Source organism: Squalius cephalus (assembly GCF_949319135.1).
Source record: "Squalius cephalus genome assembly, chromosome: 11".
NCBI classification, from domain to species: domain Eukaryota; kingdom Metazoa; phylum Chordata; class Actinopteri; order Cypriniformes; family Leuciscidae; genus Squalius; species Squalius cephalus.
The window spans coordinates 17,520,689-17,545,448 of NC_137132.1; the positions used below are offsets into that span (position 1 = coordinate 17,520,689).

Below are 24,760 nucleotides of genomic sequence, written 5' to 3' on the forward strand. Positions count from 1 at the left end.
TTGTTTTCTAGTTTCTTTATTCATTTTAATACAAAAGGATACTCAGACCAAAAATAATTAGATTGTTATTTAGAAGAACGACATTAATGTACCACTCATTAATGAAACCAAAACAGACACACAAAGGGCATGACAAACATTTCATGTCGAAAACAGGGAAATCAAAACAACCAAAAAAAGAAAAGAAATCCATAGATATCCTGGGGTCTTTTTTTTTTTTTTAAAGAAAAACAAAACAAACAAGGTGATCTGTTTGTTAGACAAAAGATGACAATGAGACTGAGCACTGTATATTGCTCTAAATCTTGACGTTCTAGTTTATAATAGGTTTATGCAGATTATTTTAGAGCCAATGTAACTAAAGTGCTGCAGACTGAGGTGTCTGGCAGGTGTCATAATTGTCATTAATCATTTGCTAACAAAAGAATTTAAAAGAATAAAAGCCTTAAAAGGCTCTGACCTTTTTAAAAATTGTTCTCTCAGTTATCTTCCAACAATTTAGAAATCCAAAAATGCCTTGACACAGAAACATTTAGTGATTAAACTGTAATTTGAATAATATTATACCCAGGAAGACATTCAAGACACTTCAAATTCAAAAAGGAAAATGAATGAAAATACCTGCCATTTTGTTTTTGCATCTGTTGTAAATAAAACCCAGACCTTTCTAAAAAAAAAAAAAAAAAACACTAAACATCTAAATTACATTAAATTGGTTTGTCATGCAATTATTGAAATCTTGATCTTTGCTACATAACATGAACATGTCACAGATTTGGTGATCATTATTATGAAAATGACTGTGCGGCTGAATTCAAAACTGTTTTAATGTACCGATTTGTTCTCTATATGTGCAACTAGGAAGAATGAAGATATTCATATATATTTAACAATCTCGACTGCAGATTGTTTACTTGTTATTTTTATAAACCACAGCCCAGGAAAAACCTGAGGTTAAGTACCTGGCTCAAGAACACACTAGACACAGGATTTTCTCATTAACCCTTCAGTTCAAAGGTCATACTTATTTGACACAGAACTTGAGATGCATCTGTTACCAACTCAGAGCTTTGACCACTAAGCTACCGCCATCACGTCACCAGAAAATTAGTCATGTTTCTAATAAGTTTTGGTTGTTATTAACTATTAAACTCCACTTTCGATTCCAGCACTTGTTTTGTTTCAAATGTAGTTCATATATTATAATGTAATACATCAAAATTGAGTTTATGTCCATTATCAATGTAATATATTGACTGCAGCACACCCATGTGGCACCTAAGGGTACTGAAATAGACATTCAATGACTTCTGTCCAACATCCAAGCTTTCGGATTACAAAAATCAACTGATGGCCAAGAAGTGATGAATTGACAATATATATATATAAAAAAAAACACAGTTGCCAGACCTTTTGACTTAAATAAGCTTAAATAGGCACAAATCTCACACACTATTAGATATTCTTGCTCATAAATATCATTTACCAGTAGAATCGTTTTTTTTCCCACCAATTTTTAGAGACAAAGCATTTTTTTAAAACAATTTTACTTTTTGTTTTATAGAGAAATACAACCAGGCTAGCAGTTTTCTTGCATCCATGTGCATAATCCAAGGTGCACTTAGTTCCAGCATATTGCTTCATACACAGCAACAATTTTGACATTTGCAGGACACACACAAAGCATGTATACAAGCAAACACATCATCCTTGATCATCTTTTTTTGTTGGTTTGGTATGTTACATCGAAGCAGCCTATCTTATTCCTCCTTTGGTGGTCCTATTTGAAAACCACGCAAAAATTCGGCACTGGAAAGTGCAATAAATACTGCTAGGGAGGAACACGAGTCTCGCAAGTTCCTGAACGGTGTGCTAAATTATTCTGGAGAATATATTGATCTTATCTCAAAACCACATTACAAGTAGTACATTTTCACCATCTTCGTCTTAACAGGTTGCACGAGTCCATCCGTTATCAATGATGCATGTATAAAAATATCATCATAATATCGTTCTGTTGCAGCAGCTTTGGAGGAATCCTCAGAATCCGTTTCTGCACTAGCATGGACAACCATAAAGAGACATACATACATACATACATACATAAACACGCACACATACACACGTTTAAAGTGAAAAAGAGTTTAAACTGGACATTTCAAATCAGTATTTCAATCAAAATGAATCAAGCACCTGTCTAACCCCCATGACAAAGCTTTATACAGCTTCCCGATGTATTTCTATAAAAAAATACATGTCTTAAATTAACGTTTACATGAAAGATCTAATGGTTTCTCATGTACTTTTACAAAAAGATTCCTTGTTTTACAGACACCACCGATCTTAAATGATTGGATGAGAACATGCATCTGTAAAGTTGCATCGATCTGATTTTGTCTAAAGGCAGAAGCCGTGGAGAGCACAAAAATAACGTATGGGACACAATACTACCATTCGGTCCTGAGACTAGACCTCTAAACTGTACATTCTTAAGCCCATGATTCTCATATGTATATCTCTGTTGAATTGTACGGTGAACGTCTCTCATCTGGTGCGCAGTGTAGAAATCACCTGAGTTTTCAGATAAGGAGGTGTGTTTTTAGGATCTCTCTACACTCGTGGGTTGGTTTGGGACGGTTGTGGTTTATCCTGGGGTCAGATGAGAAGGTTAAGAGATGGGGTTGATGGATGGATGGATGGATAAGGCTCTGGTATAAAATGTCATGGTCATCCTTGGTCACCTCCAGCCTCATCTCTGCAAACTCACAGAGGAAGGACTACATTCTCTCCTGCTTCCTCCTCTGGTAGACCTCGAGGGGTCATGTTGTTGAATTGCACGTGTAAAACATCTGCTTTCATTCTCTTTACAGCTACAAACTACACTCTGTACACTTTATTTGTCTCCTGTTCCTGGTCCTCCCTTCCCCATTATGCTCAAATTGAATTGGTTAGATTAGACAGCTCAGTTCTCAGGTCCACAGGTTCAAACAGATGGCTGCTGCATCGTGTCCTCCTCATATGGAGAGGGACTGTACGGTTGGGTTTGTTAATCATCCACTGGCAGCTTGTCATCCAGCTCTAACTGACTACCCTGCTGCTCCTCAATTTTCCCAGAATCCTGCATCAGCTGCCGTCTCTGCACCTCGGCCTTCAGATTTTCCAGGTCCTTTTGGCTGTGGGAAGAAATCAATGGCTTGATATATAATTTGTTTATTTATATTTTAAGTTTTTTTATGTTTTAAGTCTCTTCTGCTCACCAACGCTGCATTTATTTGATAAATACAGTAAAAACAGTAATATAGTGAAATATTATTACAATTTAAAAAAGGGTTTCCTATTTGAATATATTTTAAAATGTAATTTATTCCAGTGATGCAAAGCTGAATTTTCAGAATCATTACCCTTCAGAAATCATTCTAATGTTATTTGATGCTCAAGAAACATTTCTGATTATTATCAATGTTGAAAGCAGTTGTAAATTTTTTTTTTTTTCAGGATTCCTTGATGAATAGAAAGTTCAAAAGAACAGCATTTATTTGAAATAAAACTATTTTGTAACATTATAAATGTCTTTACTGTCACTTTTGATCAATTTAATGCATACTTGCTGAATAAACATTCATTTCTCCCAATATATTATAATAATAATATTTTTCCCCCACCCACCCAAAAAAATTGTACTGACCCCAAAGTCTGTTACAAAATATTTATATTTCAGAAAAAGTTTTTTTTTGTTTTTTTTACTTTCTAATCATCGAAGAATCCTGAAAATGTTTTGTATACAACTGTTTTCAAGATTGATAATAATAAGAAATGTTTCTTGAGCACCAAATCAGCATATTAGAATATTTCTGAAGGATCATGTGACACTGAAAACTGGAGTAATGATGCAAAAATTTCAGCTTTGATCACAGGATTCAATTACCTTATAAATTACCCCAAAAAGTTGTTCGAAAACAAAATGTTCAGTTAAAAATCTAAAGTTTTTGTAAAATACTGATATGCCACTTCACTCTGGGTAAATTGGACTAAAATTATATACCATGACAAAATATTTAAAAGACTTTAAACTGATAAATAAAACAAAATGGTGTAAACCTTTCCTCACCTGAGAGGAATAAAGATGATGCCATTGATGATATTAAGCTGTTCCAGAACACTGGCCATGTTTGGTGCCGTAAACTAGAGAGAGAGATAAAATAAACCATCAACAAAGGTCCTGAAAAGATCATGTAAGAATGTTTAGCCATCGAGGCCCAGGACAGCAGAGGTGTGACTGACTTTGAGAGGCATTATGCTAGCGTTTGATCCGTTCTTGTAGATCTCGTTCATAGTTCTCTGTAGAGCCACAGCCTGCTGTGTGAGGTACTTCAGGTACTCAGAGCTCTCCTTCGTCTTCTCATGACCTTCACCAACCTTAAACACAAGTGTATTGTGTAGTCATTAACATTTATTATGATATTATCAGTGTAAAATCAGCCTTTTTTATACGGCCATTAATTGTTTTGTTTGTACAACCAATTGTAAGATTAAAAGTGCGGTCACATTTACCATTGTTTGTGAATTTTCACGAGCAAAATCAATAGGAATCTATAACATCAGGATTTTCACATTTCAAAACATTTCCCCACGTAGATTTCACAATGGCTTCAAGATGGTCACATGAATTTGGTGCACTGACCAACAGAAGGCTGCTTGATATGATCTAATAGTGACTTCTGTGTGAGTAGTGCTTCATATATTTCTACACTGGACAATGGACTTTCTTTGGCTGCTAAATTTTCTGGAATTTCACTGACATGACTGCACCTTAAATGTCTCACTAAAATGACATCAGGTCCGCTCTATATGGGATAGCAGGTCTGATATACTGTACCTGGTTCTTGTATATGGTATAACCCTCCTTCTCATGCTGCAGTGCAGAGCGAAACTCCGCCTTGCTCTCATAAACTCTGGCCACCAGGTGATGACTGCAGAAGAACAGAGAGGATGAACATTACTACACATTTTGACTGCATGACACCAATGATTTGAACTAGGTCTGGGTTGACAATATGGATTAGTTAGATGAACCGATATCGATTCTTAAATCCCAAGAATTGATCTTTTAGTTTATGCTGTTTTCTGTTGATGCGTGAACAAAACTTCACTGATCGTTATTTGTAGCGCGCCTCCCATTCAATAAATCGCAATAAGCTGTTACTTTTGATATGAAAGAGTTAACTTTCAAATTGTCGATTTTATCAGGAAATTCAAACAATAAATGCCGTTTTGACGTTTTTTAATATGCCGTGAATATCTTTTCCTCTTTACTACTAGTTATAGCACAAAATAAACATGAATGAACACCAGAAGATATGTTGAAAGAAACAATAAAACTTACTGTAATTATCATGTCTCATGTTATCGCTCAAAGTGTTTCAACCGCAGAAAGACGTCAATAAAACAGCTTGTTAATGGTTTCATAAGTACGTTTACCTCAGGAAAACCATTTAATTTCCATAACTTGCTATTCAGCTTGAAAAATAGAGGAACATTTTGATAAAAATATGCACTATATTGCATATTCATTCAATGTTTTACATAACCTTTAAGTGATCTTTCATTTATTGTATTTATTGTAATAAATCTATCACAAAAACAAGTTATGACAGCCTCCATTTAAATGTTTATATTTAAATGAAGAATTGGAGCAGAAACATAATTTTATCATTAAAAAGTTGCCATTTAAATGTATGTTTACAACTGTTTTTATTTGAGTGGACTCTGTTGTTAATTTTAACCTTTTATATTAATGTACCAACTGACAGATTTCCCTGTATATTTTACAGCTTCAGTTGAGAGATTGTTTTACTTAAGAAAAACTGACATGTATTGTGCCTGACAACGAATAAATATTGAATATAATCGAATTGCAATCAAATCAATTGCATTGTGAAATACGTGTCAATACCCAGCTCTAATTTGAACTAGTGTGTAATCAGACGCATGTACCTGAGGGCTACTTTCAGGGATCGTGTCCCATGGTATTTTGAATTGATGGCCAGGGCGTTCTCCAGGAAACGCAGAGACAGGTCATACTCCATCACACCATGAAGCACCAGACCAATATTGCTCTACATCAAAGACAAAGGGATCACAGTGAGACATTGGCACTGTTCCACTTGCCTCAACTTTAGTGACCACAGGAATTCAATTTTCTCTCATCGACAATTCAGGGTTTACATCAACAAATGAAGGTCAGAACATTCGGTTTACTTCTTTGAAAATCAAAGGATGGCCACAGGTTAAGCACTATATCAAAATAAAGGTTTTAGGCTTACATCGAGCAGGGCCATTTCAGGATGGTCCTCCCCACACACCACGAGCATGAGGTAGCGAGCGCGGTACAGCAGCTTCAGGGCAGTGGACAGCTGGCCGTTGGCAAAGCAGTACAAAGCTAAGTGCATCTGTGGAGAACAAACATGAAACATTTAGAGACTGGTTTGAGGTTCATTTATTGCTTTCATTTGAGTTTGTAGTAGAACATTTGTACAGTTTCTGAAGAAAATCTGAGTGGTTCTTGCCAGTATCAGATCTGATTATCTGCTAGTAAGTGATTACCAAGCTGTTGCTTGGTGATTGCAAGAGCAATACGAGTATATGTTAAGAGCATTTCAGGCGGTTGCCTAGATTCTTCAATGCTTGTCTACGGGATTTTCTTTCCAGTTTTATCGTCTGTTTATTCATGTCTTATCCCTTAGAAAAGTAACAGCACACCACATGATTTGTGTGTTGAAAAAGGGTTTGTTTAAAGTAAGAGCAATAGAACGAACCTTAGCAACCACAACAAATAAAATATGCACAGAAAATTATGTAGATACTTACATATTCTTGAATAGTGTTGGGGTGTTCAATACCCAGTGCTCTCTCACTCATCAGGACAGCCTTCTGCTGATTGCTCAGAGCCTTGAAAAGATGGGGAGGAAAAAAATCAGCATCACTAAATCCTAAAGAATTATCAATAGACTAGCGTTGACAAAACTACTCATTCTTTTTTTTTTATTACATTTTTAGAATAATAGTTCAAACTTTCAAATAATAATAAAGCTGTAAAATTAGAGATAAAAATTAGTAGTTCATATGTATGCTGGGCACTCTATTTCAAAATAATAAATAAATTAGTTTTGTAAAATAATAGTTTTGTAAATAAATTAAATGTAGACATTTAGATTATATTATATCATAGATTAAATTACATTATCAATCAAAAGTTTAGGGGGATTTCATATGTTTTTGAAAGTAGTCTCTTATGCACTTAAGCACCCCAAGGCTGCATTTATTTGATCAAAAAATAGCAAAAAAATACTATTTAAAAAAAGAAATTCTATCACTTTTTTTTTTCTAACATTTTATTCCTGTGATCAAAGCTGAATGAACAAAAATTGTAATTTATTTCAATCTTACTAACCATTTAATCTCAAAAATGTAAGCACGAGTATAAAATTTTAAAAGTTTTTATGGGTGCTTTCACACCTGAGCGTTTGTTTCGGAACCTGGTGCGTTTTCTCCCTTGGTTCGGTTCATTGAAGCATATGTGAACACGGCAACTGCGCTTGGATGCGCAGCAAAACAATCGTTCCGAGACAGTCAGAACGAGGTGGTCTCGGGCTGATTGCAAACGAACTCTGAGGCGGTTCGCTTGAGGTGTGAAAGCAATCCGACCAAGCGGACCAACGAACCAATTCATAACGGAAAATGTACTATATAAATAGCAGTAGTGTGTGATTCTGTGAGTGAGCACATTAGTTATCACAGTTGAAAACCAAAAGAGCACTCCTTCATCTTTGAATGTTGTGTAATTGCACTTTACCGTGCGAGAATGCTGTCCCGATGAAGACTTGATTCCTGCTCTAGCAGCATTATACAGAGAGAGTGCGCATTTGAATTTGCTGAAGTATTAATACGAATGTATATATAATTTAACAGCGGGAATGACGGCTACATTCATATAGTGTTTGCGTGTCTCAACAGTTACAAATAAAGCAATAATAAGCTCATGGAGCGAACTTGTAAATCATCTTGATGTATGACGCAAAGGAAACGCTGACCATAAGAGGACAGTTACTCACATGTGACTTGCGTGAACACAATTTGTTACGCTTTGAAATGTTACCGAACCGAGAAGAAAATGCAACATTGTAACGAATTAAGTCCCTGTTTTGGAACAAAACAAACTGTCTATAGGTGTGAAAAGTACCTAAAATAATTTGAAACAAATTCAGTCATTTGTATCCAAACATTTAAATGGTGATAGTTTGTGGGATGTACCTCAGGGTGATCACCCATGATGTAGTTGAGTCGGGCCAGAAGGCGCAGGCAGGCACAGATCTCCACATGCATGGCTCCATACACATTGTTGAAGAGGTTCAATGCCTCGTTGATGAGCTCACAGCCCTCCTTTAGGAAGCCTAAGAAACGAGGACATCAATCAGCATAACAAAACCATTGTTTGTGGAGGTTCATTTATGATGTGTTTTGAGGTACCTTGCTGAACCTTGGCCTGCCCGCTTTGAAAGAAATGGAAGGCATCTGAGGCTTTGGGGTTGACGTGCTTCACGACGGGGAAGATATTCAGGATGTCCTCCTCGGTGAAGGCCGGCTTGTGGCGGCTGTCAAAGTTGTACTCTTTTATTAAGATCTGCAGGGGAAGCATAAAGGAAAGCCTTGTCAGTACCGGCCTGACGGAGCACATCAGAGACACGTAGCAAGATCGATAACAACACTACCTGAATGCCAGTCTTGACTGATATCTCCCTCAGCAGTGTGATCTTCTGCAAGTTGTACTTCTCCACTGCTTGGTCCACACTTTCACTGCGAAACATAAAAGCACAACACCATTAAAGGAGAAGTTCACTTTTAAAATGAAAATTCTGTCATCATATAATCACCCTCATGTTGTTTCAAACCTGTATGAATTTCTTTCTTCTGCTGAACAGAAAGGAAGATATTTAGAAAAATATCAGTAACCAGGCAGTTTTTGGGTCCCATTGCCTTCCATAGTAGGAAAAAAATATACTATGGAAGTCAATGGGACCCAAAAACTGCCTGGTTACTGATATTTTTCTAAATATCTTCCTTTCTGTTCAGCAGAAGAAAGAAATTCATACAGGTTTGAAACAACATGAGGGTGATTATATGATGACAGAATTTTCATTTTAAAAGTGAACTTCTCCTTTAAGGCCGTGACACAAACCAACAACAAACTAGTAATAAAAACAAAAACTCTGCAGTCGCATTGTGTGCGGTTTCACACAACACAAAGACTACAGGCAATGGCCAACCATGTTCAGCTCATGCTTGAGAGGAAATAATTGTCTATATCAGCAACTGCAGATATATAATGCTTAAAGCAGCGCTTGCTTACCATTTGGAATATGAATTGCTTTCTTTATTCCAGACGATAATGTTATGAAATATTTGCATACTGGAATGCTCAGGTAAGAGTATGTGAACGGCCTTCTGTCTGTGCCATCTTTTTACTACTTTGATCGCTTTCATCACTATCGCTTTTCTTCTCGTGTACTGACTGGTTCGTTAAAGTCCCCATGAAATCAAAATGTAGGTTTTTTTTAGCTTTTAGTATAATTATGTTAGTCTTAAGGTTATCTATAAGATAGTGTGCTCCATGCAGCTGTAGCAAAATGCTATTGGCTATTTAAAACAAGGGGAGGGGCTGCTCAATATGTCCCGCACTGTCTTCCAGTTTAAGTAGAAGTTACGTTTCTCTCTCACCAACGAATGCTGATTCAACATTTTCAACATGCTCAATTGGCTAAAAAGCCACGGACAAAGTTTAACAAGTCCCAACGATGCAAAACACACAGCAAAAACTAAGCTGATAGACACTCAACAACGGCCTGACATGGTTGATAATCAACCATCAGCTTGGTGTATCAGGGCCTTTAGTCTCAGGAACTAGGTTTATAAAACCAGGGGTGCTTATATATAACTAGTTCTCACCATTGCAGATTAAAGTGATAGTAGCTTTGTGCTTCAGAGGTAATATTCTTCCACAGCTCACTGGGTGTCAGGCTGGCCCAGGTCGTGTTGTCTCCTCCACCGGGGACACGGTTACGTCTCTTGCGGCTCTTTCTGCGGGACACCAGCTCATCTGCAGGAAGGTGAGCCACTGCATCTGGGAAAGAGCTCAGGAGGCAGTTCAGGAAGTGGCTCACTGCAGCGGATAAAGCAGAGAGCTCCACACCCTGCAAATCACAAACACACAAGCATTAACACAAAGGTAAATGCTAATGAATAATAAACAGCTACAAAAGTAAAAGTACAATGGTACTGCCATTGTTTCATTGAAAATGTATCATGGCAATACCATAAATCAACAGTACCATGTAAATACCATGGTAAAGAGGAATGGTAATCTATACATGTACACTACAGTTCAAAAATTTGGAGTCATTAAGAAAGAAAATAAATGTTATATTCGGCAAGGATGGAATACATTGATCAAAAGTAAAAGCACACACATTTATAATGATTTCTATTTCAAAAATCTATTGTATTCATAATAAAATCCTAAAAAACATCAGTTTCCACAAAATATAATGCATCACAAATGTTTTCAACTTTGATAATAATATAAAATGTTTCTTGAGCAGCAAATCAGCATATTAGAATGATTTCTGAAGGATCATGAGACACTGATTCAGCTTTGAAAAAATTATATTATAATAATAAATGGGATAAATAAATAATAAAATATATATATATTTTTTAAATATAAGTTATTTTAAATTGTAATATTTCAAAATATAATTTACTATATTTTTAATCAAATAAATGCAGCCTTGTTGAGCATAAGTGACTTATTTCAAAAAAACATTTAGAAAAATCTTACAGAGCCCAAACTTTTGAATAGTAGTATATGCATGTACCAAAAAATAGAAGTAAAATGTATGTACCATGATATTCCTGTCAATGTACCATAGTAGTAACTTACCTGAAGATATGTTTTGAAGATATGCTTTGCACATCTGGTGATCAGCTCACTGATTCCTATTCTCTGCATGCACAAACAAAACAAATTAAATCCATAGTTTTTATTATGTATATATGTATGCATGCATGTATGTATGTATGTATGTATGTATGTATGTATGTATGTATGTATGTATGTATGTATGTATGTATGTATGTATGTATGTATGTATGTATGTATGTATGTATGTATGTATGTATGTATGTATGTATGTATGTATGTATGTATGTATGTATGTATGTATATATATATATATATATATATATATATATATATATATATATATGTGTGTGTGTGTGTGTGTGTGTGTGTGTGTGTGTATATATATATATGTGTGTGTGTGTGTGTGTGTGTGTGTGTGTGTGTGTGTGTGTGTGTGTGTGTGTATATATATATATATATATATATATATATATATATATATATATATATATATAAAGGTTAGAAACAAAAATATATTTTTGTAATATATTAAATTATCAGGTGCACTTTATTTTACAGTATGTGCACTTAAGTGTACTTACAGTATACTTACCTAAGAAAGTACTCCGTAATAAAAGGTAACTACATTAAGGTGGTTAAGGTTATATTTACAGATAGGTTCAAGTTTAGTACTTAGTTATTACCCAGTTAATGTAGTAACTATAATAAGTACATACTATGTACACGCGGAACAGGACTGTATAATAAAGTGCTACCAAATTATCCTTCACTTACATAGATGTGTTCAAGTTGTGCTTTTGCAGGCATGTTGTCCACAAACTCCAGCACAGTACCAAGATAACGCACATTAATGCCACGCTGATGAAGGGCTTCTATCATTGTTGCTCCATCCATAGGCAAAGAGCTGTGATCTAAACAGTCTTTTACCTGCGCACAAAGGTAAAAACCATTCAGCAGCCAAATTAATATATTCTAAAAACACTTTCCAAAGATGTATATGCCTTCATCCATATTTTAGATGGATTAAATCACTAACAAAAGAAGGGATCTGGCAGGACACTAGGAAGGCTGCCGCCTCTTTGAGAAGCTGCTTCTGTTTCTGGATTTCCTCAGCGCTGTCATCTGGGAAGCGTACTCCTGTAAGAGATGGATGAGGTCATGTGACCAACTTTGCCCATATTGTTAAAAAGATAAATCACACACACACTAAAAAGAATACACTATACCTGGAGAGAAGATATCTGGATTGAAGCGAATGTCAAAAGAGGTGTTGCTGATGGAACCTACAGCTTTACAGGCGTTGAGGACCACCTCTCGACTTTTAGGGTCTGTGAAAAGCAAATGTTCCACAAAATGTATTAATTAAAATGTATTAATTCACCATATAAAGCAACACTAAAATAAATAATTTAAAAAAAGATCACAAATTAAGCAAACAAAATGATTGATAGCCATGATAAGGTGTTTGGTTGAAGCAGAGGTTTTCAAACTGGTGTTCTACAAAAGACATTGATTCAATTTAAAGGGGTCATGAACGGCAATTTTTTATTCTTTTAAAATATTTCCTGAAGTGTAATTGATAGTACGATTTTTACATTAAAAATTGTCATAATTTAGACATAAAAAGTCAATTTTCTACCCTGATTTTAGCCCACTTAACGCTCACTTCTGTGATTGGCTAACATCTTTGCATTTGAAATAAGTATTACATGTGGAACTCTCTCAAACTTATACTACGTTTTTACTATTACAGCTGTCAAGATAAACTAATCGTGAAAAGTGTTGATGGCATTTAATTTAGATCTAGTCACGTGGAATGAAAGGTTGCAGCGATGAGCATTGTAGCCGATGCCAAAAACGAGTCTGAACTTGGTTTCAATAAAAGCTGTTGCAGGATGTTTTGATAGTACAAATGATCTCTTACATGTCTCTTACATTCTCAATTGATGACCCCTTTTAAATGATCTCATAAATGGAGCACAAATTGATTTTTATACATTACATGTATTTTATAAATGAAAATTAACACAAATATTAAAATATATTTGAAATATTACATTTGGATATTAAAACATCTATATAAAGTTTGAAAAACCCTGGTTTCAATTAGTAGCATAATTAACATCAGGGTTATAAAACCACTATCACCACACGTGAATCCAACACACAATAAATGAATTTGGTTTTAATCGGAAAAAACTCAGGTTTTCTAATCACCACAGAGAAAGATTAGAAGGGAGTGACGTCAGGAGGAAGACGTGGGGATAATAAACTGAAGTCCCAACACAGTGGAGCCAGATTACTATAAAGCCAATCTAGGAGATCCTCGTCTCCGTTAATGAGTCTCAGAGAGAACATGAGCACACAGCAAGAGGAGAGATGCACTGAATAAACACAGATAGCAAATGAAAAAGACAACAGCAGGACATCTAATGAGTTGATGACAGAACTCAGATGAAGCTAAGATAAAAACAAAAAAGCTGTATGAGTGCATGTCTCTACCAGCTCTTGCTCTTGTTCCCTCTCATGCTCTTTTCGGTCGCTCACAGGACGTACCAATACCTGATCCATCTTCTGCTGCTAAGGACTCGGCCAGCTCTTTAGCTTGGGCAAGTCCAGGAATTATTTCATCAGCTTCCTTACCCTCCAAGAGACTATCACACCCTCCATTCTGCCTCTCTGGAGCTGAAGGCTCATGAGTACCATTGGTGTTTGCAGTAGGAACTTGGGCTTTCTGATCAGCTGGGGCTTCCTGGTTCTCAGGAGCAGAGTTTTCGGATACAGTTGTTGCCTCTGAGTCATCAGGGGTCAGAGTGGATTCAGAGGAAGTTGGAGAGGCTGGCTTGTCGTCAGGAACCTTTTCAGATGCTTCAAGAGCCTGCGGTTTGCTTTCAGACTCCACATCCGCAGTGCTCGTGTCATGCAGGGCTGCGGTCTTGTCTTTGTTTGCTTTCTGCTGCATCAGCTGGAGTGCTGCCATCTTCATGAAGAGGAGATATCTGAGGTACAAGAGGATGACATGTTTACACCCACCGACAAACTAGCCTTCAGGACATTCAAGAAATTAGCAATTAAGGAGAATACTTAGGGAAATGTGTGTGTAGAATAGAGATTTTATTACATTTTATTGTGGATTATTTATTTTTTACTTTTTAATTGTGGTAATAGTTATATATTTTTTAATAGTAACCATTACAAAAATCACTAACTAAACTAAAATATATGTAAATATTTAATTATTTACATATAGTTTACTTTCTATTTTTTGTAAGTTACTAAGAATAAAAAATTATATTAACAATAATAATATCATTATTATTTTACCTTTAACTATTAACAAAAAATTGTAATCTATGTAAATTAGATAATTATAAAATTAAATACATAATTATTTATTATATGTAATTTATATTTATAGATAGATAGATAGATAGATAGATAGATAGATAGTTATAATATATTAATAATAAAAATATTAATCATGATGATGATTATTATTATAAAATATATAAAGATATATATCATGATTAACAACAAAGTATGTTGCTTCATTCTTATGAGATAATTTTACGGTGACTTCTTGGAACCTGAAAGTGGTCCACAAACCATACAACAAATGGGAGAGCAACTTTACTCAGATTTGATGGAGCATGTTGATCAAGTAGCAGGAACACACCTGTGCTCTACAAAGGCCTCAATGAGCTCCTGGCGCAAGCAAGCCAGGCGATGGCGATGTAGCCGAGGGAAACCCAGCTTCTGGCTCTCGGCCGTGAGCTCTTCTCCTTCCACTGGCAGGAAGTTGAGGTCAGGAGGGAAGGTACGCAATAGGTCCAGGATGTAATGGCGCCCATCATTGCCAATGATACCCTTACACTCCACAGAAGAGCAAAGCTCTACAGAGGCGTCTTTCTCATTGAGAACAGCATGCCGCTGCACCTTCAGGGGGCGGCTGGTCTTCTCCAAAAACTCCAGATACTTGGGATGGGACACTACGGTCTTGCCGAAGTCAATGGAGCCATAGATGACACTCTGCTCTTGCTCCCGCTCCAAGATGCCAGGAATGATGGACTGAGCGGTTACACGGTAACCTCTGTAGTCCACCACCACCGTGCCCAGGGTGTAGAGCCCCTCCACGTCCACAGCACTGTATGCCCTCACCCCGTTCAAGTCGTTGGTGGGGGCGGTGTGGGCGGCAGCGTCCCCGCCCAGCTCCCTGTAGTGGTCACGTACGTCAAAGCCCAAGCTGAAGAAAATGTTGTTCCAGATGAACATCTGCATACGCGTCTCCTCTCCAGGATTGATCGCCATGACATTGCCATCGATCACTGCCATCGCACCACGCGTCGCCGCAGCAGCAAAGTCGCTATGAACCTAAGGGACAGAAGTGCGTTGGTGAGCTGAATAATTTATCAAGTGAAAACGTACTTGTTCTGAAACTAGTGCTGGTATGTTCACCTTGAATATGGCTCGTTCTCTCAGCAGGCGCTCAGGGAGGTTCTTACGAGAAAGTTCTCTGGTTGTCTGGAGCTCCTCGTTCCAGTCTCTAGTCTATCATAGAGAACAAGAACATTTTAATAGCCCTATAAAAAAAATCCACTCAAAATTAAAGCTTTGTAGGACATACTTGGCCAGGTATGTGCTCTTCATAACCCAGGCGGGAGGTGTAGGCATCCTCAGCTCTCACACAGTCCATGGCATGGTCAATCTGTGGTGCAGTCCAGCTGTACACTTGGAAGGGAGTAGCTATTCTCTCAAACGGATGTCTTTGTACCCTATTATCAATAACATGACATAACATAAATGAAGATGGTGGGAGAAAAAAAGGCCTCTAAAACTGACACAAATAAACATTTAGACCAGATGTTCTCAACTAGGGGGCCTCAGCAAACAATCAAAGGGGGCCACAGGATGACATCAATGGATTTAAATGAATAAATTATTAATATATTCTTGAATCTAAACTAAAATGCTAAATCAAGATGTAAACTGAAATCATATAATAACTATTGTTTTTATTGAAGAACATACGTTCTTGAAACTTCTGAAGTCACAAAAAGAATCATGATTAATTCATTTAAATATCTCAATACTCCCAAGTTTCAGTAAATAAAAAAAGTTTGAAAACAAGCAGCTTTGTCATAACTACACCAGACTTCCCTGAAGGGAGGATTTCTGATTTTGTGACCACATATGACTAGCGTTACTGTATGTTGATAATGCACAGTAAAGTAAGCTGGCATACTGCTGCTCCCAAGTGTCCCTTGTCACACTCCTGATTAGGATGTTAATACTAAGTGCAAACGTGGACTAGCTGAGATAAAATGGTTCATGATTCTTTAAACAGGCTAGAGCCGGTTTCCGCAAAAGGAGTTCTTTATCAGTTTAATCCAAACATAAGTGAAAGGTAAACTAAAGGGGTATTAATAATGTATTACCTCTTCTTTTGCAGAGCAGTGAAGTTCTTCTTGAAGGTAGGGCTAATCTGACTCAGCAGTTCCACTAGAGAGTGGCTGAGGAAGCTGGGGTTGGCTGGCTTGGGGTTGAAGATATAAGTTGTGGACCTGCGACAAATCACCAATAATTACAATTCTACACTATTTTGTCAAAAATACATTAAAAATAAACACTAAAATCAATAATTTTACATGCTACAAATGAATATAGGCATCACATTATTATAATGTAACAAAGATTGTATGAATTATTGAAATAATGCAGGCTGATGGCTTCAACAAAAGCATATAACATTGGTTAAGAACCTCGTAGCTCAAAGTAGGCCTTTTAAAGGTTTATTTATAAGTTATCATTGAAGGCAAGGTAGGCGATTTGTTCTAGATTTTTTTTTTGTTATGCTGGTTGAAAGTCTTTTCACTAATTGAGTGGTCTAAATGTATTCATATGTATATACATTGTCTATGGAAGGCGTAGGACCACAAAATGTTCGTCCAATCACTGCATTCAGTCCGAATGCTATAATTGGATGTCCTACCTGCCTGTCAACGTACGTATTTTCATACCTCCGCGCACCTGCTCGCGCAGACATCACACGACATCAGCGTGTTTCATGCTATGCAGAGTTAGACAGACGTCAGTCACCGAGGACCGAATCATTTTTTTATTTAAGCGTTTCAGTGGCAACACTATCAACGGCAAAGCAGTCAGGTGGTACAGGTCAGTGCTCTTTAAGTTGTTTACGTTCATTATTATTGTAATATTATGTGCTTTGAGATTTGAGGTAGTTTAACGCCATCTCTCGTCTCATGACGCTCTGCAAACTCTGATGTGCGTTCAAGAAGGCGTTTGGAGATGCTCTGAAGGGAGGGTGGGATCTCAAGCTTTCAAAGCTAACATGCTATTGCAAGCCACTCCTACATTTGCCTACCCTACCTTTAAAAATTAAGAAAATTGGGAAAATTGGATCCCAACTACTGCACTCTACAACTGATCATGAAATGCCACATTGACCCATCAGAATCAAGTATTCATGAGGCCAGTGTAATAAATTAGCTTACTGATTGAGGTAGAATCCGCGGGTGGAGGCAGTGATGCTGACGTGTCTGTCCTCAACAGTCACGATGTACAGATACATAAGGTCTCCATGCATCTTCCTATTGCCAGGCGGTGGGTTCCAGCCACTCATTGTCAAGACCTTCAGGCACTGCATAGGCTGTAGACAGAGGACAAGGCAAAAGTAAACTAAAATCTCAAAACAAAAGCAAGACATCATGAAAGAGTCATGGCGAAAATCTATAATCTGCTCTCACCTTCCAGTCTTTGTTTTGTGGCTGAAGGGGAACTAAAGGACGCTCTTTGCTGCCTGGCAGAATGTGTTCAGGTGGTGTGCAATCAATCTGCTCAAGTTCACTGCCCTTCTTTTTGCGTCTCCCAGTATCTGCGGAAGGTAAGAGCAAACAGGCAATCGAATACCAGCCGTCAATCTCCTAGAAACCATTTAAGACCTCACATTCTTCCTGTCACAGACCTCCAAGATCTCCATCCGTGAAGACACTGAGGAACGAGAGGGAGTTGCAGTCCACTCCATTATAAGCGTCTGATGGATCAAGACTCTTCAGCAGGTCTCTGATGTGACGGACGTGAATGCGAGCTTCACGCACTGTGTAGGGCTCTGCAGTATGGAAACAGAAACGTTGAAAGCTCAGTATCTTCAAATGAGACGTATACTTATGATAGAAGGTCTCGAATTGTACCTTCGACCACTTTGAGAAGGGAGCTTTCCTGCAGGCCCTCAATGGACTTGAGCTCAGCAAAGTTGTCAAGTACGTTGCCGTCGAGCTGCAAGGAGAAGCAGGTGCGGTGGCAGGTGTCCTCGCGGTCCATCAGTACTTGATGGATCTCTTGTACCATCTCTTGTGGTGACACCTGAGTAGGAACCACAGATTTTGTTACAATATTTTGTTAAAAAATGTCTGTGATGTTAAGTCAGTGCAAGAACAGGAATTACCTGAAGGTCAAAGGGTTCGGTTCCAGGTGCTTGGATCTTCACAGTGAAGCCAGTGTCTTGAATTACGATCACTTCCTGTTCGTTGGCATCCTCTGCAAGGTCTGCATCGGCACTGCCATCCTGCTTGGAGTCGGCCTCCTCGGCCTGATCGTGACCAGCGTCCCCGTTCATTACTGCTGTGTCCCCACGGTGTCCTGTGGGTAGAGGAATAAAAGTGTTACAATCATTTATATTTTAGTTTAACTTTCAGAAAATGTATGAAGTTTTGACATTTTAATCTTGTGTGGTGGCGTTAGTTAATTACAATTATTATGTTATAATTATTAAAGTTAAATAATTATTATGAACCAGTTAATCAACGATTCATAAAACAGTTTCAAACTTGCTTGTGATTAGTGATTAGAATCAGACTGAATCACTCATCCACAACTGACTCCCTCACTAAACCGGAAGTAAATTTTTTGTCATGTACACCTCTAAATGTAGGTTTGTAAGACTTACGCGAGTCTGTTTACTGAGGTGTTGTTCATACGAAAATGAGTAAATAAAAGATATTCACAACATGTAAAAAAACAACAAAAACAAGTGAAAAATATAATCAAGATCCTTAGAGTGAAAGCATAAAATGGGAACTACTTTATACCACATACAACTAGAAAACACCATAGTTCATATAATATGAAGTTATATATTATTATTAAAATATTATATGAAAAAGTATAGTATTATCAATTTAATATTATCATAATAATTTATAATTAAAAAAAAAATCTTAAATGATCTTAAATGTTTAATTTCAGGAGCCGATGACTAGTCTTTTTTCTTTTTTTACCTAAAGCCCTGAAAAATTGCTCATTGATCATTCATATTTAATAAAGTTTTGTTATTGTTAACTAAAACTAAATCATTTTCAGCAATTGAAATAAACAAAACAAATATTGGATGAAAAACTAAAAAAATGCAACAAAAAAAATGAAAATTTGAAATCCTCCCTCTGCAACAACTAGTAGACAAGTTTAAGTACTAAATTTATTTAAACTGAAAAAAAGAAAAAAAATTAAATAATAAAGTAACAAAAGCACATAACACAATTACTAAAACTTAAACTATAATTAAAATCTGACAATATAAAGCCAATTCAAACTATTAATACTATAATAATATATAAATAAAACAACTTATAATAAATAATAAAAAAACCTTTTCCAATAATCATTATATTAGTTATCTTAATTCATTAATTACAACCCTATAGTTTCACAAAGGACGTTACTCACAACAGTAATCTCACTAATCTCTTAGCTTGTCGTTTCACAGGTACTGCTTAGCCTGAAGGAGTTGAATAAGGCTAGTGGATTTTTACCAGTAGGTCAGCCAACTAGCACACACCGGTCATCTTCTGAGGGCCTGTGACACTTCACACACTGTACACAATACAGCTCCCACTGCGCAATGCCGAGCTGCCATGGAGATCTCCACGGTAACAGTTTAAGTCCTGGGTCTCGGGGGGCAATCATTCCCGGCACGCTCTCCGGCTGAATGAATGTGGCGCTGCAATATCATCTGACTCAATTGTCTGAAGAGGTCCCTTCTGCCTTACTGACTGATTCACTAAAACAGATCTGCTGAGGCGGCATGTTTTGTGATACACTAAACTGAATAAGATGACAAAGATTTGAGATTCCAGCCCAGGCAGACACGTTTTCCAATGCCACAGCTGTCTCGGCCATAACTCACAGATAAAATACACTGTTTGCTTAAGACAACTGCAGCTTGTCCTTGGCTCTCCTCAATGGTCACGGCTATGACAACAAGCAGCTGGTCTCACACTTCAGACACCGAGGACCACAGGGGAGGCGGATCAAACGGATTTCACAAAATTCCCCAATCCACATTTATGTATTAAATACATATGCCTAAATGTAAAAAGCATGTAATGAGTAATTTATTTGCACTGACTAAATGGAATGTGGAGCTTGTGCTTCCTTTCAGTCACTTACAGCAGTCATCTTCAGTTCAACCTGAAACCGACTGTTTCTTCAGACCCAGCGGCATGGGTATTTTATCTTGCTCTAGATTGAGTGTTTACACAGATCTCCCCCAATCCAATCCAAATCTAATCATGAGCATTAGGTTAGGTGGTTCTAAGTATAGGAGCTGCTAACACAAAATTTTAACCACCTTACTGCAGGGAAATTCTGTAAATGGAGTGTGTACTCAGTATTTTGGGCACACAAAAAAAAACAGGAACATGGAGTTATTATTTATATATTTTAAAGTAATATTTAAAGTTTTAATTTTGATACGTCTCAGGGTCACAATATAGTTTTTATTAATTTTCATTAAATTTTTTATTTAGAGCATACATCAACTGAAACCACATACGCAAATGAAAAATGTTGCCTTTATAGTTTATCCATAAATTGATGGATAAACTAATATGTTTATGGTTTTCGTTTTAGTTAACTAATAACCCTGATCGGAATAACGAAAATGAAAATACATCACTGAAATCTGTTTTTTACAAATGGAAAACTACAACCTAAAGCAGTGGTTCTCAACCTTTTTGATCTCAAGGCCCCCCGTCGTCCACAACAATATTTGAATGCCCTATGACTTTTCTAGTTAATAGACAAGGATTATGGATTTCATCAAAAAAATATTTATTTTTTTAGAGCACATGCTTAGCATTTCTTAGAACTAAAAATGTGCATTAATTAAAAATACTCATTGAGCTTTACTATTTTATTAATTTACATGACTTTAGAAATAACACTTAAAATTGGGCTTTCAAAAATTGTAGAAACCCTGGTTATTTAAAGAGTGAATTAAAATAAGGAAAACCTCATTTTAATTATATTCTCATTTTAAATCATCTCGAGTTCTCCTTGGAAGTTTGCTGGCGTCCCCTAGTGGGCCCCGGGCTCCTGGTTGAGAACCACTGCCCTAAAATTATTTCAAGCCGGGCAATCCAGTGAACTGCATCACAAAAATGGCTGACTTTTAAATAGAACAAAGTGTGTATGAGGTTTGTGCCTTGGCATTGCACAACCCCAACCCCAAAGTCAATCCCCCTGTCCTTTAGTCCTCCCTCTCACTGGGTGAAGTCCAGGTGTACGCCACATTCAGTGAATTTGAAAGGCTGGAGGATCAGATGAAAACAGTTTACATTAGGCTATACTGATATGCTAATCTCCCTATAACAGTCGAACATGTTCAAAGACTTCACTCCATCCTTTCTCCTTATAAGCCCATCACAATCTAGTTTAATACATTAACACAATGCATCACATATGGCACTGGTGCAGAGGTTCAAAGAACTTCAGTATAGAAATAAAACCCTGACGATTAATTTGCAACCATATGCAGGGTAAATCATTCAGAGGGGTGAGGACAGATATATATTACACTCCTAACTAGCCAAACTTCTAGTTTGTCCTATGCTAAAGCGAAAGGCAAGTGCAAAGTCCCATTGTGACAACAATACCACTTAAACAACAATCCCCCAAAATATATATTTTACTAAATGGCAGCAGCACAAATTGGCAGTTAAACCTGCACTGCAGTCACACACAAGGGACTCCTGCCAGACTTTATCACAACTGAGATTATGGTGGCGTAAGTGAGACACGAGTAACCTGCAGCCCATACAGATCCCCTTTGGAGTGGCATGATGTGTTGGGACAACAGAGCGTGGTGTCGGAACATTTGGCACCGCCAATGCAAAAGCTGCAGGAAGTGATCCTTGTAATCCAAGTTATGTAAAAAGTACCCAGCCATGATTATACATACAGTATCAACATAGCCTCCCCTTTGAGGACCCATTATATGCAAAATAACATATCTTTATGTGCAAGAAGAAAGAGGTGCATCTTCAAAAGGATTTGATTAAAACAAAACTTGCAGATTAGCAATAAAACTTGCAGTATAATTTCAGACAAGAGTAACAAACCAAATATGGTCTAACTAGCTTCCTACATGGCTTTATTAATATCTATTGCGTGTATAATCATAATGCAATTGCATACAAATCATGTCAAATGCACAAAGACAGCTATTTTCCAGCTAGAAAATTCACAGATCAGAGAGATCACATCAGTCACCATCCCGTGCATCAAATTCAACATTAAACGTGTTGTCAGAATGACCCATTCCACAGCTGTCAGGTGCCATAACGACTGTCAGCCTCTTCCAAGGTCTCCTTAAATGTGACACGGATTGCAGCAGTTAGCTAACTGACAGTGTGCACAGCAGCCGGCTATTTGCTCTAAAACGATTTCATGACAGCATGTAACGTTAGCTAGAAAATAAGTCGTAAATTAGAGGATCGCCCCTACGTGCTAGGCAAAGTGTGTAATCCCAACACTTACCAAACAGATCCCACTATATTTAACTGGTAGCAATAACCTTCTATCGGCATACATGCACCATGATGACTTTCCATGCGTAGCTACTTCCGCATCCGGGTCGAGGAGCGCAACACTTTCCTGAATGAAAACAGGAGGGGCGCCGATAAACACACGCGCGTTTAAACAAGCTATACATTGCTAATACGAGATTTCGTTCAAGAACATTTTATAAACTTCACGATATAATAGGTTATTTTGGCCATTAAAAGTATTCAATACAGGGCCACTTAAAATTCAGACCGTAGTAAAACCCCGCTCTCCTCTCTCCGGCTCAATGGTTTCGTCCCACTGAAGGTGACCTTCAGTTTATTCGTGTTCATGCGCGCTGTTACAGAACATGTGCGTCAAGATATCCTCACACACAGCTACACTTTACACTGATGATAATGAAAGTTAACTTGTAAATAACGAGTACATCTCTAGCGTTCACGTTTAAGAGCTACACATAGTCGTTAAATAATTTACCCCAGATCTGCACTTGCAGGAGTAAAACATGTCTTGTTGAACGTTTGTTATTCTATTATCACTTACTTCGTATTATATTGCAATAGTCATTTTATGAGCATAAACTACTTTATTAGACAATTTCAATGAACCTTAGTACTGTTGAATGTAAATGGAACACATGAAATTACAATAAACACCGTTTTGTCACTTCTATTTGTGTGTACTCAAGACTAATGCAAAGTAGTAAACAGACACCTTACATTAACCTTTGCTAAAGTTCACCATCCTCCTACTAGCTTATATTAGTCTGGCCTCACATTAAAATAGCACAAATCGTGATTAATTAAACTTAATTGCTCAGCTTTAAAACATTTAATTGGACAGAAATTGTTAATTCAAACAATATTTAGCCATTAATAACAAAAGACTTGGAAAAAGAAAGGGAAACCCTGATCACAGCATACTGACACTGCAAGGACATTTTAAGTCAAATATAATAATGAGAACCAAGCTGTGAATAAGTTTTTCTACACCAAGCAGCAAGATAAGCTCTAAATCAAGAGCAGTACTTAAGACTTAAAAAGTAATGGCCTGCACAAGGTTGTGAGCACAATGAAAGCACCTACTTCCCCCATTCAGAAACACAATGGTGTTTATGGGTGTAAAGCAGACTGTGCCCGTTTATGTCCTTTGATACCCATTTCCCTTTGACCTCTATCCAGTTCCAATCAATCATACATCAGATCTCAACACTGATTTACCCAAAAGTGACTTGTGTTAAAATACAACAAGATCAGTGAGAGCTCAGTGATTGTGGCTGCATGCTACAGTGCAAACTGCTTTAAAGCTCACATACCGCAAGCACATGGATCCTTCAAGGCTGTCTCCTTGCTGCTGTCTTTGCTGTTCGCTGTCTCGCCTTCCCGGGCGAGATCAACGGGCACTGATGCTGGGATGTCATCCGTCTTGCTAACCATGTTTCGTTTCCCAGAATGCTAGTTTGGTTTCAGAGTTAGCAACAGATGTCCGTTGCTGAGAGCTGTGATGTGGGTCTGCTGAATGGCCTTCCGTCAGACGGAATGACTGGTTACATCCAAAGATATTACAAAAACAACTTGACTTGAGAAGGACAGTTCTCAACTCAGCCTGGCTCGCTGTCACACGTGGTTTCTCCTCCTCTTGACCTGCTTGCCTTTGTGTTTGTCCCACCCACCAAACACACGGCTACGGCAACCCTATAGCTCCATTTAGAGAAGCGCGATTTACTCCCTCAGTATATGTTGGGTGTTTAGTTCGTTCTATATTTAACCCAATTCAATAAAAATGTCACGTAAGATTAATATAAAATTCCTGTCCAAATTCAGGAGAAAAAATTCAGCACAATACATCAAAAATAGTAACGTTAATGGTAAGTGCGACTTACATTCGAGATTCGGTTCTTTCGAGCTCTTAATTTCAAAGACC

General features: G+C 37.3%; 1 protein-coding gene across 5 annotated transcripts; it reads right to left on the reverse strand.

The window, feature by feature from the left end:
• cluha (clustered mitochondria (cluA/CLU1) homolog a) lies at positions 1 to 24,503 on the reverse strand. 5 transcript variants are annotated; one of them, XM_079885220.1, is made up of 26 exons: positions 24,153 to 24,503; positions 18,441 to 18,634; positions 18,187 to 18,358; positions 17,961 to 18,104; positions 17,743 to 17,870; positions 17,491 to 17,645; positions 16,414 to 16,539; positions 15,603 to 15,750; positions 15,434 to 15,526; positions 14,655 to 15,349; positions 13,535 to 13,977; positions 12,205 to 12,306; positions 12,015 to 12,115; positions 11,753 to 11,905; positions 10,997 to 11,059; positions 10,003 to 10,247; positions 8,769 to 8,853; positions 8,527 to 8,680; positions 8,311 to 8,450; positions 6,868 to 6,948; positions 6,324 to 6,449; positions 5,995 to 6,116; positions 4,877 to 4,970; positions 4,282 to 4,416; positions 4,109 to 4,182; positions 1 to 3,173 (listed from the first exon to the last, which is right to left on the reverse strand). In XM_079885220.1, exons 1-26 carry the CDS (start codon positions 24,271 to 24,273, stop codon positions 3,047 to 3,049), a joined length of 4,221 nt encoding a protein of 1,406 aa, XP_079741346.1. In that variant the 5' UTR covers positions 24,274 to 24,503; the 3' UTR covers positions 1 to 3,046. The 5 variants fall into 5 exon arrangements, with proteins under 5 accessions (XP_079741346.1, XP_079741348.1, XP_079741347.1 ...); XM_079885222.1 differs by having other exon boundaries at positions 13,622 to 13,977; positions 24,153 to 24,482; XM_079885221.1 differs by having other exon boundaries at positions 13,541 to 13,977; positions 24,153 to 24,482.
• Between the last annotated feature and the right edge of the window lie 257 nt (positions 24,504 to 24,760).

Bases quoted from the DNA above. Each gene is read 5' to 3' on its own strand.
- cluha (XM_079885220.1), bottom strand. From the start codon at position 24,273: ATGGTTAGCAAGACGGATGACATCCCAGCATCAGTGCCCGTTGATCTC. The intron at 18,635-24,152 runs GTATGTGAGCTT...CTCTACCCACAG, and splicing joins GAAGGATCCATGTGCTTGCG to GACACCGTGGGGACACAGCA. The intron at 8,681-8,768 runs GTAGTGTTGTTA...CTTCCCCTGCAG, and splicing joins CAGTCAAGACTGGCATTCAG to ATCTTAATAAAAGAGTACAA.